At 53.9% G+C, this 17,699-nt stretch overlaps 1 protein-coding gene across 2 annotated transcripts in view; it reads left to right on the top strand.

The window, feature by feature from the left end:
• Positions 1 to 17,699, top strand: part of LOC140393341 (dynamin-binding protein-like) — a 43,726-nt gene that overhangs the window by 22,135 nt on the left and 3,892 nt on the right. For both annotated transcript variants that reach the window (XM_072479699.1, XM_072479698.1), the window contains 5 exons: positions 4,108 to 4,236; positions 5,629 to 5,961; positions 8,314 to 8,493; positions 12,569 to 12,770; positions 14,337 to 14,899. In XM_072479699.1, the coding sequence (XP_072335800.1) occupies positions 4,108 to 4,236; positions 5,629 to 5,961; positions 8,314 to 8,493; positions 12,569 to 12,770; positions 14,337 to 14,899 (1,407 nt within the window). The remainder of the gene's footprint in view (positions 1 to 4,107; positions 4,237 to 5,628; positions 5,962 to 8,313; positions 8,494 to 12,568; positions 12,771 to 14,336; positions 14,900 to 17,699) is intronic.

Raw genomic sequence — 17,699 nt, 5'->3', positions numbered from 1 at the left:
ACGAAAGTCCCTTGTTACCTTCCTCAACGGTAGGTCCTCTATTTCTCTACTCTGCTCCCCTGGATGCACCACAAACAACTCACTTTTCCCCATGTTCAATTTATACCCTGAAAAATCCCCAAACTCCCCAAGTATCCGCATTATTTCTGGCATCCCCTCCGCCGGGTCTGCCACGTATAGTAGCAAATCGTCCGCATACAAAGATACCCGGTGTTCTTCTCCTCCCCTAAGTACTCCCCTCCACTTCTTGGAACCCCTCAACGCTATCGCCAGGGGCTCAATCGCCAGTGCAAACAATAATGGGGACAGAGGGCATCCCTGCCTTGTCCCTCTATGGAGCCGAAAATATGCAGATCCCCGTCCATTCGTGACCACGCTCGCCACTGGGGCCCTATACAACAGCTGCACCCATCTAACATACCCCTCTCCAAAACCAAATCTCCTCAACACCTCCCACAAATAATCCCACTCCACTCTATCAAATGCTTTCTCGGCATCCATCGCCACTACTATCTCCGTTTCTCCCTCTGGTGGGGCCATCATCATTACCCCTAACAACCTCCGTATATTCGTGTTCAGCTGTCTCCCCTTCACAAACCCAGTTTGGTCCTCGTGGACCACCCCCGGGACACATTCCTCTATTCTCATTGCCATTACCTTGGCCAGGATCTTGGCATCTACATTTAGGAGGGAAATAGGTCTATAGGACCCGCATTGTAGCGGGTCCTTTTCCTTCTTTAAGAGAAGCGATATCGTTGCTTCAGACATAGTCGGGGGCAGTTGTCCCCTTTCCTTTGCCTCATTAAAGGTCCTCGTCAGTACCGGGGCGAGCAAGTCCACATATTTTCTATAGAATTCGACTGGGAATCCATCCGGTCCCGGGGCCTTTCCCGCCTGCATGCTCCTAATTCCTTTCACCACTTCTTCTACCTCGATCTGTGCTCCCAGTCCCACCCTTTCCTGCTCTTCCACCTTGGGAAATTCCAGCCGATCCAAGAAGCCCATCATCCTCTCCCTCCCATCCGGGGGTTGAGCTTCATATAATTTTTTATAAAATGTCTTGAACACTCCATTCACTCTCTCCGCTCCCCGCTCCATCTCTCCTTCCTCATCCCTCACTCCCCCTATTTCCCTCGCTGCTCCCCTTTTCCTCAATTGGTGTGCCAGCAACCTGCTCGCCTTCTCCCCATATTCGTACTATACACCCTGTGCCTTCCTCCATTGTGCCTCTGCAGTGCCCGTAGTCAGCAAGTCAAATTCTACATGTAGCCTTTGCCTTTCCCTGTACAGTCCCTCCTCCGGTGCTTCCGCATAGTGTCTGTCCACCCTCAAAAGTTCTTGCAGCAACCGCTCCCGTTCCTTACTCTCCTGCTTCCCTTTATGTGCCCTTATTGATATCAGCTCCCCTCTAACCACCGCCTTCAACGCCTCCCAGACCACTCCCACCTGGACCTCCCCATTATCATTGAGTTCCAAGTACTTTTCAATGCACCCCCTCACCCTTAGACACCCCCCCTCATCTGCCATTAGTCCCATGTCCATTCTCCAGGGTGGGCGCCCTCCTGTTTCCTCCCCTATCTCCAAGTCCACCCAGTGTGGAGCGTGATCCGAAATGGCTATAGCCGTATACTCCGTTCCCCTCACCTTCGGGATCAATGCCCTACCCAGCACAAAAAAGTCTATTCGCGAGTAGACTTTATGGACATAGGAGAAAAACGAGAACTCCTTACTCCTAGGTCATCTAAATCTCCACGGGTCTACACCTCCCATCTGCTCCATAAAATCTTTAAGTACCTTGGCTGCTGCCGGCCTCCTTCCAGTCCTGGACTTCGACCTATCCAGCCCTGGTTCCAACACCGTATTAAAATCTCCCCCCATTATCAGCTTTCCCATCTCTAGGTCCGGAATGCGTCCTAGCATCCGCCTCATAAAATTGGCATCATCCCAGTTCGGGGCATATACGTTTACCAAAACCACCGTCTCCCCCTGTAGTTTGCCACTCACCATCACGTATCTGCCCCCGTTATCCGCCACTATAGTCTTTGCCTCGAACATTACCCGCTTCCCCACTAATATAGCCACCCCCCTGTTTTTCGCATCTAGCCCCGAATGGAACACCTGCCCCACCCATCCTTTGCGTAGCCTAACCTGGTCTATCAGTTTCAGGTGCGTTTCCTGTAACATAACCACATCTGCCTTAAGTTTCTTAAGGTGTGCGAGTACCCGAGCCCTCTTTATCGGCCGACCTCGGCTTCCCCCCGTGACCTCGGCTCGCACCGTGCGACGCCCCCTCCTTCCTGCTTCTCTATTCCCGCCATGATTATCATAGCGCGGGAACCAAGCCCGCGCTTCTCCCTTGGCCCCGCCCCCAATGGCCAACGCCCCATCTCCTCCACCTCCCCTCCTCCCCCCATCACCACCTGTGGGAGAGAGAAAAGTTACCACATCGCAGGATTAGTACATAAAACTCCTCTTTCCCCCCTTTTTAACCCCCCTCTTTGCCCCCCACATTCGCCCCACCACTTTGTTCAAACGTTCTTTTTAATAACCCACTCATTCCAGTTTTTCTTCCACAATAAAAGTCCACGCTTCATCCGCCGTCTCAAAGTAGTGGTGCCTCCCTCGATATGTGACCCACAGTCTTGCCGGTTGCAGCATTCCAAATTTTATCTTCTTTTTATGAAGCACCGCCTTGGCCCGATTAAAGCTCGCCCTCCTTCTCGCCACCTCCGCACTCCAGTCTTGATAAACGCGGATCACCGCGTTCTCCCATTTACTGCTCCGAGTTTTCTTCGCCCATCTAAGGACCATTTCTCTATCCTTAAAACGGAGGAATCTCACCACTATGGCTCTGGGAATTTCTCCTGCTCTCGGTCATCGCGCCATCACTCGGTATGCTCCCTCCACCTCCAACGGACCCGCCGGGGCCTCCGCTCCCATTAACGAGTGCAGCATCGTGCTCACATATGCCCCGACGTCCGCTCCCTCCACACCTTCAGGAAGACCAAGAATCCTCAGGTTGTTCCTCCTTGCGTTGTTTTCCAGTGCCTCCAACCTTTCCACACATCGTTTCTGATGTGCCTCCTGCGTCTCCGTCTTCACCACCAGGCCCTGTATGTCGTCCTCATTCTCGGCTGCCTTTGCCTTCACATAGAACATAGAACATAGAACATACAGCACAGAACAGGCCCTTCGGCCCACGATGTTGTGCCGAACCTTTGTCCTAGATTAATCATAGATTATCATTGAATCTACAGTGCAGAAGGAGGCCATTCGGCCCCACTGAGTCTGCACCAGCTCTTGAAAAGAGCACCCTACCCAAACTCAACACCTCCACCCAACACCAAGGGCAATTTGGACATTAAGGGCAATTTATCATTGGCCAATTCACCTAACCCGCACATCTTTGGACATTGTAGCATTGTAGCGGGTCCTTTTCCTTCTTTAAGAGAAGCGATATCGTTGCTTCAGACATAGTCGGGGGCAGTTGTCCCCTTTCCTTTGCCTCATTAAAGGTCCTCGTCAGTACCGGGGCGAGCAAGTCCACATATTTTCTATAGAATTCGACTGGGAATCCATCCGGTCCCGGGGCTCCCGCTCCTGGGTCTTTTGTTCCTCCTTTAGCCCTTTGAGCGCCTGTAGTATCGGGGCCAACAGCTCTTTCTTCATTTCCTTTTTGATCTCTTCCACACAGCATTTCAAGAACTCTTGTTGTTCAGGGCCCCATGTTAAACTGCCACCTTCCGACGCCATCTTGGTTTTTGCTTGCCTTCCTTGCTGCTGTTCTAAAGGATCCACTGCAATCCGGCCACTTTCTCCTTCTTTTTCCATCCGTATCCAGGGGGGATTCCCTTCTGGTTTACCACACAGTGTTTTTAGCCGTCAAAATTGCCGTTGGGGCTCCTATCAAGAGCCCAAAGGTCCGTTTCACCGGGAGCTGCCGAAACGTGCGACTCAGCTGGTCATCGCCGCACCCGGAAGTCCCTAAACCTTAATTCTAATGTTTACCAATACAAATATAAACCTCTTAAAACTACCTTTATTTTTCTAACAGTTCCGCGAAGCCGGGTCAAACTGGGAGCTGACTGTGTTTCTGTCCTGCAATAGGAATCGGTGTCAGTGAAGGTGCTGGTGGCTATGAGCATCCTGGACATGTATGGAGAGAAGAATCATTCAGACTTGGAGACTTTCCAGCGAGCACATCGATTCATCAGTGACAACCTCTTCACCACCTTTGTGAGTGATTGCCAAAGTGTCGGTGATAGTGAGTCAGCCTTTAATGTCAGGTGTGTACATAAAAAGTAGCTGCTTTCATTGTCAGTGGTCACAGATGTCAGAACGTTGGCAGAAGAACCAGAGAGGGAGGGATGGACATCTTTTCAATTGTACACAGCGGTTCGTTGTGATCCCGAACGCGCTGTCTGAACGGGCAGTGGAAGCAGATGAACATTTGAAAAGGAGAAGGCTGCAGAACGATGGTGAAAGAACAGGGAGAGAGTGGTGCTGGTTGGAGCTCGCACAGGGACGATGGGCTGAATGGCATCCTCCTGTGCTGACCAATCCTCCGAGTCTCCCTCACTTACAGAGTGGGAGCAGAATTTTCCAGATCTTCTTTTCCCCTGTGGGGCAGGAGGAGCTGCTGCTCCAGGAGGGAGTGGCCAGATGTTCCTCCCCGGCTGCCATTGTTGTATCTTCTCTCCCCACTCTCTATGATCTTAAGGTGCTGGACTGGAGCCAGGATTTTGGTCCCGTCAGCCCAGTCCAAGCCTCCTGGCATCCTGGTCTAGACCCGGGAAATCGGAGCGTCGCGGCTAAACCGGCATCCGTGCCAACCTGAGGGGCAGTGCCCAGCGGAGATCCCGGGGTGATGTGGGTCTGCCTACCCCAGAACAATTCACGTCCTAATCCCGTCAAGGTCAGTCCAGACTGAGGACTTGCCCCGAGACCTCCCAGATCTGTCGGACTCTCCTCGCATGTGGAATGAGCTGTTAACCAACTCCAGGTTCAACACAAATGACATTTACATAGCGCCGGCGTCAAGATAAAACATCAGGAGACATTCGGACTGAAACATAGGCAGTAGGAGCAGGAGGCCATTCGGCCCTTCGAGCCCGCTCCGCCATTCATTATGATCGGCAACAGGTGATCAAAAGCTTGGTAAAGAGACGGGGTTTTAAGGAGAATCTATTTTTGTTTTATAAATTTAGAGTACCCAATTAATTTTTTCCAATTAAGGGGCAATTTGGCGTGGCCAATCCACCTACCCTGAACATCTTTATGTTGTGGGGGTGAAACCCATGCAAACACTGGGAGAATGTGCAAACTCCACACGGACAGCGACCCAGAGCCGGGATCGAACCCGGGTCCTCGGTGCCGTGCGGCAGTTTAAGGAAAATCTTAAAGAAGAGAGATAGAGAGAGAGGGGTTTAGGGCGGGAATTCCAGAGTTTAGTGCCCCGGAAGCTGAAGGCACGACCGCCAATGGTGCAGCGATTTGAGTTGAGGAAAGAGTTGAAGCTTCGTAGAGATCTCAGAGGGTTGTAGGGCTGGAGTTAGGGAGGGGCCTGAGGTCCCGGAGTGATTTTCAAACCAGGTTGAGAACTTTTTCCTCAAATTGTTTTTCCGACAGAAAGAGCGGACGGAGACGCTCGTCGTCGCTCCCTTGAACCAACTCTTGGGGATGTGTGCCGGGCCCCACAAGCTGATCATCAAACGTTTCGACAAGCTGCTGGATTACCATAACTGCAAGGAGAGGGCCGAGAAGGTGAAGGACAAAAGGACCCTGGATGAACTGCAGGCCGCCAAGAACAACTACGAGGCTCTCAATGCCCAGCTCCTCGATGAACTGCCAAAGTTTCATAAGAGCGCGGACGAACTCTTCATCAACTCGATGCGAAGCTTTGCCGAGGCTCACCGGGAATTTGTGGGGCTGACGCTGAATGAACTTCAGCCCCTGTCACAGGTAAAAGGGGGCGAGAGTCCTGGTACCTGGGTACACGTCTGCTCACCACGGGCTCACACACCCATTGTTAGGGTCACTGAATGGCAGATTGTATAAATGCAGAGATTAAACAAGCATGTAGCAATAGTAAAGATTTGAAAGGGGAATTTTAGCTTTCGTATAGATTAAAATAAGCAGATACGCTTTTCTTGGACAGGTAGTGAGATTCTTCAGTGTGCCCAGGATGGTTTTTGAAAGAATGGGTTGGATTCTCCGTTTCAGCGGCTAAATGCCGGCTCGAATGGAGAATCCGCGGGCGTTTTACGACATAAAAATCGGCGCCGACCCCTCACTCATTCCGGGGCCGGTGAGGGGCTAGCTGGGGGGGGGGCCGGGTGAAACCCCCGGCCGGGTCCCTGGCCGCGCACGGCAGCAACCTGCAGCGGTCACGCCCGAAAACATGGCGCCAGCCGTGCGCGGGCCTGACCCGTCATCCGCAACTCCACAGGCCAACCCCCACCAGTCCCCCCCTAGCCCTCGCGGAAGCCCCCACCCCCCCAGCCTGCGGCACGGATCCCGGCCGAGTGTGGCAGGGCTGGACACAGTCCGCAATCGCCACGCCAGGCTCCCGACCACTGAGACTCTACATGTCCCGCACGGTCGGGAATGCGGCCCATCGCGGGCGGATCATCGCAGGAGGGCCTGCCCCTGGAAAGAGCACCGTATCGGCCCACACCGTCACCCTATCCCCATAACCCAGTAACCCCAGATTACCTTTTGGACACTAAGGGGTAATGTATAATGGCCAATCCACCGAACCTGCACATCTTTGGACTGTGGGAGGAAACCGGAGCACCCGGAGGAAACCCACGCACACACGGGGAGGATGTGCAGACTCCGCACAGACAGTGACCCAAGCCGGAATCGAACCTGGGACCTTGGCACTGTGAGGCAGCAGTGCTAACCACTGTGCCACCGTGCCGTCCTTATGACTGAACATTTTCAAAATATTCAGCTGATTAGAGGGAGGCAGCACGGTTTAGTAAAGGACAGGGCGTCCTTAATGAACAGGAGAGAAACGTTTGAAGAGATGATTAAAGTAATGAGCAGGGGAATGTCTGAGGATGCTGCTTAGATGAACTTCCAGAGGGCATCAGAGTGTAACATTCCCGAGAGATGCTGATAGATTCAGCCTTTATTTTTATTCTATATCTGCTACTGGAAATCACCCCAATCAAATCAATGTTAAACTTTTGCTGAACTCGGGAGAATAACTACAGTGCTCCTGTCTCCCAACAGAACTGAATCCCTCCTCACTCGAATCACTTTCTCCACATCCTCTACACAATTTCCTTCACTCTGTATCTAACCCCGTGCTGTACCTGTCCTGGGAGTGTTTGATGGGGACAGTGTAGAGGGAGCTTTACTCTGTATCTAACCCCGTGCTGTACCTGTCCTGGGAGTGTTTGATGGGGACAGTGTAGAGGGAGCTTTACTCTGTATCTAACCCCGTGCTGTACCTGTCCTGGGAGTGTTTGATGGGGACAGTGTAGAGGGAGCTTTACTCTGTATCTAACCCCGTGCTGTACCTGTCCTGGGAGTGTTTGATGGGGACAGTGTAGAGGGAGCTTTACTCTGTATCTAACCCCGTGCTGTACCTGTCCTGGGAGTGTCGATGGGGACAGTGTACAGGGAGCTTTACTCTGTATCTAACCCCGTGCTGTACCTGTCCTGGGAGTGTTTGATGGGGACAGTGTAGAGGGAGCTTTACTCTGTATCTAACCCCGTGCTGTACCTGTCCTGGGGGTGTTTGATGGGGACAGTGTAGAGGGAGCTTTACTCTATCTAACCCCGTGCTGTACCTGTCCTGGGAGTGTTTGATGGGGGCAGTGTAGAGGGAGCTTTACTCTGTATCTAACCCCGTGCTGTACCTGTCCTGGGGGTGTTTGATGGGGACAGTGAAGAGGGAGCTTTACTCTGTATCTAAGCCCGTGCTGTACCTGTCCTGGGAGTGTTTGATGGGGACAGTGTAGAGGGAGCTTTACTCTGTATCTAACCCCGTGCAGTACCTGTCCTGGGAGTGTTTGATGGGGGCAGTGTAGAGGGAGCTTTACTCTGTATCTAACCCCGTGCTGTACCTGTCCTGGGAGTGTTTGATGGGGACAGTGTAGAGGGAGCTTTACTCTGTATCTAAGCCCGTGCTGTACCTGTCCTGGGGGTGTTTGATGGGGACAGTGTAGAGGGAGCTTTATTCCTATTCTGTACTTTGAGTGGTTGCAGCCGAAGGTGGATGAATCGATGATGTGAGTGTGCAGTGTTTGTTACTGTCTGTGTCTGCCGAACATTGATCGATGGAAGGTTTCTCTGCTACAGTTCATCGCCGTGGTGAGTAAGGACACCAATATTGTGGCCTCATTCCAGGAACAGCATCTCAAAGCCATGCAGTTACTCCAAGTCTTCAGTTTCTTCCCGGACACACTCCCTTCCTCTAGAAAACCATTTGACCGGAAGACCACGGAACGGCAATCATCACGGCTGCAAATGTCAGGAATGGTGAGTTTGGTGTTCTTGTTCTGCACTATTGTGTGTTTCAAATGTCCTGTTAGTATGTTCCAGTCAGCTCGTCCAAAGACTGCAGGAGAAATAAGTGCCGGAGCCCCTGAAGTCCATTCTGTCCTGATATAAGATGATGGCTGCTCATCTACATCAGCTTCACCTTCCCTCAGACCCAAACCCCTGATTCTCTTAGTTCCTGAAAAACCTGATCAACCGCGACCCTGAGTAAAGTCAGTGACTGGGCTGCGCTACCCCCTGGGGTAGAGAGAATGGGTAATGTCAGCGACTGGGCAGCGCTGCCCCCTGGGGTAGAGAGAATGGGTAATGTCAGTGACTGGGCAGCGCTGCCCCCTGGGGTAGAGAGAATGGGTAATGTCAGCGACTGGGCAGCGCTGCCCCCTGGGGTAGAGAGAATGGGTAATGTCAGCGACTGGGCAGCGCTACCCCCTGGGGTAGAGAGAATGGGTAATGTCAGCGACTGGGCAGCGCTGCCCCCTGGGGTAGAGAGAATGGGTAACGTCAGTGACTGGGCAGCGCTGCCCCCTGGGACAGAGAGAATGGGTAACGTCAGTGACTGGGCAGCGCTGCCCCCTGGGGTAGACAGAATGGGTAAAGTCAGTGACTGGGCAGCGCTGCCCCCTGGGGTAGAGAGAATGAAACTTGTGTTGAAATCACACTTTCACAACCACCAAACGTCACCAAGTGCATTACAACCAATAAAATACTTTGGAATTTTGTGAGCATCTGGACAGCCAATATGCACACCGCAAGATCGCACAAAGAGAAAGGTGCTGATTATTCTAGTAATGTTGAGGGTTAAATATTGGTCAGGAGACCTCTCCAGCTATTCTTTGAATTCGGGCCAAAGAATCGCCGGGGGTGGGGGGCGCGAGAATCGGCGCCAGTCGCACCCGTGCAGTCGCCGCCTCACTAGTTGGGGGCCGTCGAAAGTGGCCCCTGCGGCGATTCTGCGCGCTGGCTTTCGAGCGCACTGCACTCTGGTTCTGTACTAGCCCCCGGGGAAGGGGAGAATGACGGGGCCTGGAGGGCCGTTGACGCCGGCGTCGCTCGCAACGGTTTTGACTCCGGCGTCAACACTTGGCCGGGATTTCGGGAGAATCCCGGCCAGGGAATATTCACGCATTGTCAGCGTGTACTTGCAGATCGGTATACAGGCCGAGTTTAATGATCTGTGCCGCAGCCTTTCCTATATATGGTCAGACAGATCGTAATAAAATTCTGCCATTGCTTTTGGGGAAATTAAACAGCAGTAATAATAAAAAAAGTAATGGTGTTGCTGGTAGAAGCAGCATTTCCCAGCGGTAGGTCAGTCTGTTTACAAGAATGGGCAAGCCACGGAAACCCATTTGATTCAAAGCACTGATCCAGAATTTTGGTGTTCATGCCGTTGGCTCCGAATAAATACTGGGGCAGCACGGTAGCCTTGTGGATGGCACAATTGCTTCACAGCTCCAGGGTCCCAGGTTCGATTCCCGGCTTGGGTCACTGTCTGTGCGGAGTCTGCACATCCTCCCCGTGTGTGCGTGGGTTTCCTCCGGGTGCTCCGGTTTCCTCCCACAGTCCTAGATGTGCAGGTTAGGTGGATTGGCCGTGATAAATTGCCCTTAGTGTTGGGTGGGGTTACTGGGTTATGGGGATAGGGTGGAGGTGTGGACCTTGGGTAGGGTGCTCTTTCCAAGAGCCGGTTCAGACTCGATGGGCCGAATGGCCTCCTTCTGCACTGTAAATTCTATGAGACTATGAATACAAACGTGATCCAGACACCACGGCCGGGATTCTCCAATCCTGCGCTGGGTCGGAGAATCGCCGGGGAGGCAAGCGAATCCCGCCACGCCACACCGGGCCGCCAATTCTCCGGCGACTGGAGAATTGGCACTAATCGCGCCGGCGCCAGCCCCCGGCAATTCTCCGCGCTTGACGGGACGAGTACATCTGACACTGCTGTGCCCTCTCCTTACCGCACTGGAATGTGGCTCTTGATTTCTGTCAAGTCCTGGAGTGGGCATTGAACCCAGAACCTTGTGACTCAGCAGCAAGGGTTCTGAGTCATTGCTATCGCCCAAACTCCCAAGACTCACCGCCCTCCGAGGGAAAAGCTTCTCCTCAGTTCAACAGCTAACCGCACATCCTGGGACTAGGCCCTGTATCTCTAGGCCCTCCAGCCAGGGGGAATCAACCTCCCAGCATCTAACCGGCCCAGCCCTCTTTCATTCTTCCAGCTCCAAGCCTCATTTAATCTTGACCATGCCGTCCTGGGTCAGCTCACTGGCCTGGGTTTCAGTCTGATCCAACCAGACAACCTGTTCATTTTCCTAATGTGACATAAGTGTAGGCCTCAGAGTTTCGGTCGGGTCATGATGTGAAATATGCCCAGGAGTATAAATACCGATGTTATCATTTCCAAGAACTCCCCCGTAACAGGTCTGAGTGACTTCCAGATGTTGACTGTGTCCGGGGTTAATTTGAATGAGGAGGTTTGCGGTTTTCCTCTTGTGAGTCGTTAACATTTGTCTCCATGAGTCCAGTGACGACCAACCCGGATAAAGCTCCATTAATTCCGAGGCTTTTGCAAACGGTTTGATCATTGTGTTGGGTTTTTTCCTTCTCCAAGATCTAAGTGATAAGAAACTAGAAAGAGCGGAGACCGAGAGAGAGAGTTAGGATTCAAGTATGGAAATCACTAAAAGCCCAGTGGATGGAACGATAAAAGTAATTCAAAAGCCTAATGGGATGTTGGGCTTCATCTCGGGTGGGGTGAGGGACATGAATATATGCTTCAGTTGGATAGAACTTCATTGAGGGCCCATCGGCAGAAATGGTTCAGTGCTGGGCCTTGGGGAAGGGGTAGAACACAGATTCGCGGGCATGATGCTGGGGATTAAAGGGTTAAATTGTAAGGACGGGTTGCATGGACTGACCTGCTATTGGCTTGAGTATGGAAGATTGATGCCAATCTAATCACGGAGAGTAAAATGATTTAAAAAAGAATTTGCTACCATCGTAATGAGAAACTAATTTATTTCTGGTATGGAGGGGCTGGGGTCCAAATTAAAGGCAGGAAGGTTAGGGGGGGGCGGGGTCAGAACCTTTAATTGAGAGCCAGGGGTGATGTTGGGAATCACGGGCGGGATTCTCCGCAATCGGCACGATGTCCGCCGACCGGCGCCAAAAACGGCGCGAATCAGTCCGGCATCACGCCTCCCCAAAGGTGCGGAATTCTCCGCATCTTGAGGGGCCGAGCCCTCACCTTGAGGGGCTAGGCCCGCGCCGGACTGATTTCCGCCCCGCCAGCTGGCGAGAAAGGCCATTGGTGACCCGCCAGCTGGCGCGGAAATGGGTTTGCCGTGCGGCGCATGCGCGGGAGCGTCAGCGGCCGCTCACTGCATTCTCGCGCATGCGCAGGGGAGGGGGTCTCATCCGCTTCCGCCATAGTGAAGACCATGGCGAAGGCAGAAGGAAAAGAGTGCCCCCTTGGCACAAGCCCGCCCGCGGATCGGTGGGCCCCGATCACGGGCCAGGCCACCGTGGGGGCACCCCCCGGGGCCAGATCGCCCCGCGCCTCCCCCCAGGACCCCGGAGCCCGCCCGCGCCGCCTTGTCCCGCCGGTAAGAGAGGTGGTTTGATTCTCGCCGGCGGGGCAGGCACTCCAGCAGCGGGACTTCAGCCCATCGCGGGGGGGGGGGGCCCCGCCAACCGGCGCGGCCCGATTCCCACCCCCGCCGAAGAATTCGGCAACCGCAAATTCACGCCAGCCCCCGGCGATTCTCCGACCCGGCGGGGGGCCGGAGAATCCCGCCAGATCTTCACACATGGGTAATCTGGCGCTGTGGAGAATGATTCGGCTGTGAGGGTGGGGTTGTGGAAATAATATGTCAAAAGTGAGATTAGTAGACAGGCGTGTTCAGCGCAAATCCAGTTAAAACATAGACTGGATGGTGCGAGGGAACAGATTCGGTCAGGTGCCCTCCTCGTCGCCTCGAGGTGCCGGTTTGAACACTCATTCCAATTCCTCGGTCTCACCTTCTCTCTCCCCGTCGCTCTCTGTCTGCAGCAGCCAATGGCCACCTTTCAAACTGATGAACAGCGGGCAGCCTTGCTGGGGAAGTACGAGCCGGATAAACTATTCCAGACAGATCGGAACTTCAACGCTGCTCAACAACTGGACGTTTCCTTACTGGAAGGGGACCTGGTCGGAGTGATTAAACAGCAAGATCCCATGGGCAGCCAAAACCGCTGGCTTGTGGACAATGGGGGTAAGAATTGATGATTGGCACACGCCCCCTGACAAAGCACTGGCACAGAGATATGTTTGTAGCTTGTCTATAGTGTGAGAGTGAGTCAAACCTGTCCCCAAACTCCCCTCTCTGGCCTCCTATCAATCCCCCAGTTGCGTCTCTCCACCATTGGCGGCTATGCTTTTAGTTGTCCAGAATCCCCTCCCTAAGGTTCTCTACCTTCTCTTTCTTTTAAGACATTATGTTGAACCGACCTGACCTAATATCACCTCACGTGGGAAATGTAGCCTCCATAGTGGTATTGGCACTGGCAGCACGGTAGCATTGTGGATAGCACAATTGCTTCACAGCTCCAGGGTCCCAGGTTCGATTCCGGCTTGGGTCACTGTCTGTGCGGAGTCTGCACGTTCTCCCCGTGTCTGCGTGGGTTTCCTCCGGGTACTCCGGTTTCCTCCCACAGTCCAAAGATGTGCAAGTTAGGTGGATTGGCCATGATAAATTGCCCTTAGTGTCCAAAATTGGGTGGGGTTACTGGGTTATGGGGATAGGGTGGAGGTGTTGACCTTGGGTATGGTGCTCTTTCCAAGAGCCGGTGCAGACTCGATGGGCCGAATGGCCTCCTACTGCACTGTAAATTCTATAATAATCTGGAGACCCAGGGACCTGGGTTTCAATCCACCATGGCCGACGGGAATAAAACGTGAAATTAAAAATCTAACGATGACCATGAAATCATTGCCAATTGATGTAAAACAAAACCCCTTCAGTAATGTCCTTCAGGGAAGGAAATCTGCCGTCCTTACTCGGTCTGTCCTACATGTAACTCCAGACCCCACAGCAACGTGATTGACGGTCCGCTGAAATGGCCGAGTAAACCCACTCCTTTCAAGGGCAATTAGGGATGGGCTGACCCAGCGACGCCCACATCCCCGGAATGAATAAAACAATGGAACAACGTTGAGCTAATGACCAAAGCATCTGCTTTTGGTGATGTTGGAAGAGGGATAATTATTAGGTGGAGGATGTCAGGTTTGCCTTCAGCTTTTAGTGCCAACGTCTTCATTTCCAACTGAGAGAATGGGCGGGGGGCCTCAGTTAACCATCTCGCCCGAAAGCTGCCACTTTTGGCAGTGCGGCACTCCCTCAGTGCTGCCCCAGGGAACGGGTTATGTGTCCATGTTTGTGGATTGGTACTCACTGAGTCGGGGCTGATTCAAGGTGGCGTTTCAACGTGGAATGAATCGGCGCCTCTGGAAGATGTTGAGGTACGGGAGTGGGGGGGGGGGAGAGGGGGTGCCGGGGGGGGGGAGAGTAGTTGGGTGGTGGGGGAGAGGAGTTAGGTGGGGGGGGGAGAGGGTGCAGGTGGGGGAGAGGGTGCGGGTGGGGGGGAGGCGGTGTGGGGGGGAGAGGGAGTGCGGTGGGGGGGAGAGGGTGCAGGTGGGGGGGAGGCGGTGCGGGGGGGAGAGGGAGTGCGGTGGGGGGGGAGCAGAGGTGGTGGTTGAAGGAAACAGTGGGGGGGGGGGGGAAGTCTTGTTGGATGATGAATGTCAAGTGTTCAACACCCTGTACCTTGTCTCCCAACAGTGATGAAGGGCTTTGTGTACAGTTCCTTCCTGAAGCCCTATAACCCTCGACGGAGTCACTCTGACATGTCGGTGGAGAGCCACTCCTCCAATGAATCTGGTTATGGGGGTTCGTCTCCGGTCATCTCGAGGCAGAATAGCACCTCGGCCGTGGCAGTCAATCACTCCAGTGGCACGGCATCATTCTCCACCTCCGTATCCACGGAGACCATGATCGCCCCTCCCCTGAAAGCGCCACAGCGATGGAGCGCACGGGAACCCTCGCCACCGCGCCCGACCTCATCCCCGCTACAACCAAACCTGGCTGAGGACTCGTCGCCAGGCCCGCCCGCTTTGATGCAGCGAGCCAACACCTACGACCCATCGCCAGCAACGGGCTCTCATCAATCACTCGCACCTCGCCAGTCACCCATAAAGGATTCCTACTTAACAGTGCAGCCAAGACGTTCCAAACAGATGGAATATTCCCTACCGCGAAAATCCCGGGAGTGCAGACAAGGGCTGCGGAGGGCCACATCACAAGAGGGATATCTGGAGAGCAATGACTATGACCCCGGGCATCAGGTAAGTGAAGCAGGGCTAAGAGAGAGATTCCTACCTGTCCCTTAAACATCACCCCATCCACCAGCTTCAACATTCACTCCCTCCATCACCGACACACACTGGCAGCCGTGTGTACCCTCTACAAGATGCCCTGCAGTAACTCACCAAGGATCCTCAGCCAGCACCTTCCACAACATCCTGGAACTCCCTCCCTAACAGCACTGTGGGTGTACCTACACCACACAGACTGCAGCGGCTCAAGAAGGCAGCTCACCCCCACCTTCTGAAGGGCAACTAGGGATGGGTCACAAATGCTGTCCACGCCAGTGACGCCCACATCCTGTGGGGCGAAAAAAAACATCCTAATCTGTTAAAAGCAAGAAATAATTTGTTACGGTTCCCAATTTTTACTTTCCAATGATCTGGTGGAATGGGGAGAGTGGGAGGATTTTTGAAGTTGAGTGGGTGATGACCCCAACATGAAAAAAGGACTCCCATTCCTGGAGCGCTATTTCTAAATCCAGGAATTCCCAGTGTGCTTCGCAGTCAATGAAGTACTTTTTAAAGTGTAGTCAGTGTTGTATTGGCGGAAACTCGGCAGTGAAATGATGCACAGCAGGCTCCCACACACAGTAACGTGATCAGGACTAGATGATCTGTTTTAGTAATTGAGGGGCGGCACGCTAGCACAGTGGTTAGCACTGTGGCTTCACAGCTCCAGGGTCCCAGGTTCGATTCCCGGCTTGGGTCACTGTCTGTGCGGAGTCTGCACGTTCTCCCCGTGTGTGCGTGGGTTTCCTCCGGGTGCTCCGGTTTCCTCCCACAGTCCAAAGATGTGCAGGTTAGGTGGATTGGCCATGATAAATTGCCCTTAGTGTCTAAAACGTTTGGGTGGGGTTACTGGGCTACGGGGATAGGGTGGAGGTGTGGGCTTGGGTAGGGTGCTCTTTCCAAGGGCCGGTGCAGACTCGATGGGCCGAATGGCCTCCTTCTGCACTGTAAATTCTATGATGCTGATTGAGGGACAAATATTGGAAACCGCAAAGAACTCTAGATGGACACCTCCTCTACCCTCAAATGTGGCACTAAGTCAGATTGCTTGAACATTCTCTCCTGGCTGTTCACAGGGCTGGGATGCCGACAAGCTGGCTGCTGAATTCGCTACAGTGACCACTGCCTGTTAAGCATTTTCACATATCCTTAGCTCTGAAAGGTGCGATACAGATTCAGGTCCATCTGTGACAGTGCGGTGCTCCCTCAGTCCTGACCCTCAGTCCTGACCCTCTGACACTGCGGCACTCCCTCAGTCCTGACCCTCAGTCCTGACCCTCTAACAGTGCAGCACTCCCTCAGTCCTGACCCTTTGACAGTGCGGCACTCCCTCAGTCCTGACCCTCTAACAGTGCAGCACTCTCTCAGTCCTGACCCTCTGACAGTGCAGCACTCCCTCAGTACTGACCCTCTGACAGTGTGGCACTCCCTCAGTACTGACTCTCTGATAGTGCAGCACTCCCTCAGTACTGACCCTCTGACAGTGCAGCACTCCCTCAGTCCTGACCCTCAGTCCTGACCCTCTAACAGTGCAGCACTCCCTCAGTCCTGACCCTCTAACAGTGCAGCACTCCCTCAGTCCTGACCCTCTGACAGTGCAGCACTCCCTCAGTACTGACCCTCTGACAGTGCAGCACTCCCTCAGTCCTGACCCTCTGACAGTGCAGCACTCCCTCAGTACTGACCCTCTGACAGTGCAGCACTCCCTCAGTCCTGACCCTCAGTCCTGACCCTCTAACAGTGCAGCACTCCCTCAGTCCTGACCCTCTAACAGTGCAGCACTCCCTCAGTCCTGACCCTTTGACAGTGCGGCACTCCCTCAGTCCTGACCCTCTAACAGTGCAGCACTCCCTCAGTCCTGACCCTCTGACAGTGCAGCACTCCCTCAGTACTGACCCTCTGACAGTGCGGCACTCCCTCAATACTGACTCCCTGACAGTGCGGCACTCCCTCAGTCCTGACCCTCTGATAGTGCAGCACTCCCTCAGTACTGACACTCTAACAGTGCAGCACTCCCTCAGTCCTGACCCTCTAACAGTGCGGTGCTCCCTCAGTCCTGACCCTCAGTCCTGACCCTCAGTCCTGACCCTCAGTCCTGACCCTCTAACAGTGCGGTGCTCCCTCAGTCCTGACCCTCTAACAGTGCAGCACTCACTCAGTCCTGACCCTCTGACAGTGCAGCACTCCCTCAGTACTGACCCTCTGACAGTGCAGCACTCCCTCAGTACTGACCCTCTGACAGTGCAGCACTCCCTCAGTCCTGACCCTCAGTCCTGACCCTCTAACAGTGCGGTGCTCCCTCAGTCCTGACCCTCTAGCAGTGCAGCACTCACTCAGTCCTGACCCTCAGTCCTGACCCTCTAACAGTGCAGCACTCCCTCAGTACTGACCCTCTGACAGTGCGGCACTCCCTCAGTCCTGACCCTCTGACAGTGCAGCACTCCCTCAGTCCTGACCCTCTGACAGTGCGGCACTCCCTCAGTACTGACCCTCTGACAGTGCGGCACTCCCTCAGTACTGACCCTCTGACAGTGCGGCACTCCCTCAGTACTGACCCTCTGACAGTGCGGCACTCCCTCAGTACTGACCCTCTGACAGTGCGGCACTCCCTCAGTCCTGACCCTCTGACAGTGCAGCACTCCCTCAGTCCTGACCCTCTGACAGTGCGGCACTCCCTCAGTACTGACCCTCTGACAGTGCGGCACTCCCTCAGTACTGACCCTCTGACAGTGCGGCACTCCCTCAGTACTGACCCTCTGACAGTGCAGCG

This window comes from Scyliorhinus torazame, chromosome 16 (genome assembly GCF_047496885.1).
Source record: "Scyliorhinus torazame isolate Kashiwa2021f chromosome 16, sScyTor2.1, whole genome shotgun sequence".
Classification (NCBI taxonomy): domain Eukaryota; kingdom Metazoa; phylum Chordata; class Chondrichthyes; order Carcharhiniformes; family Scyliorhinidae; genus Scyliorhinus; species Scyliorhinus torazame.
This window is presented reverse-complemented; position numbering and strand designations above follow the sequence as displayed.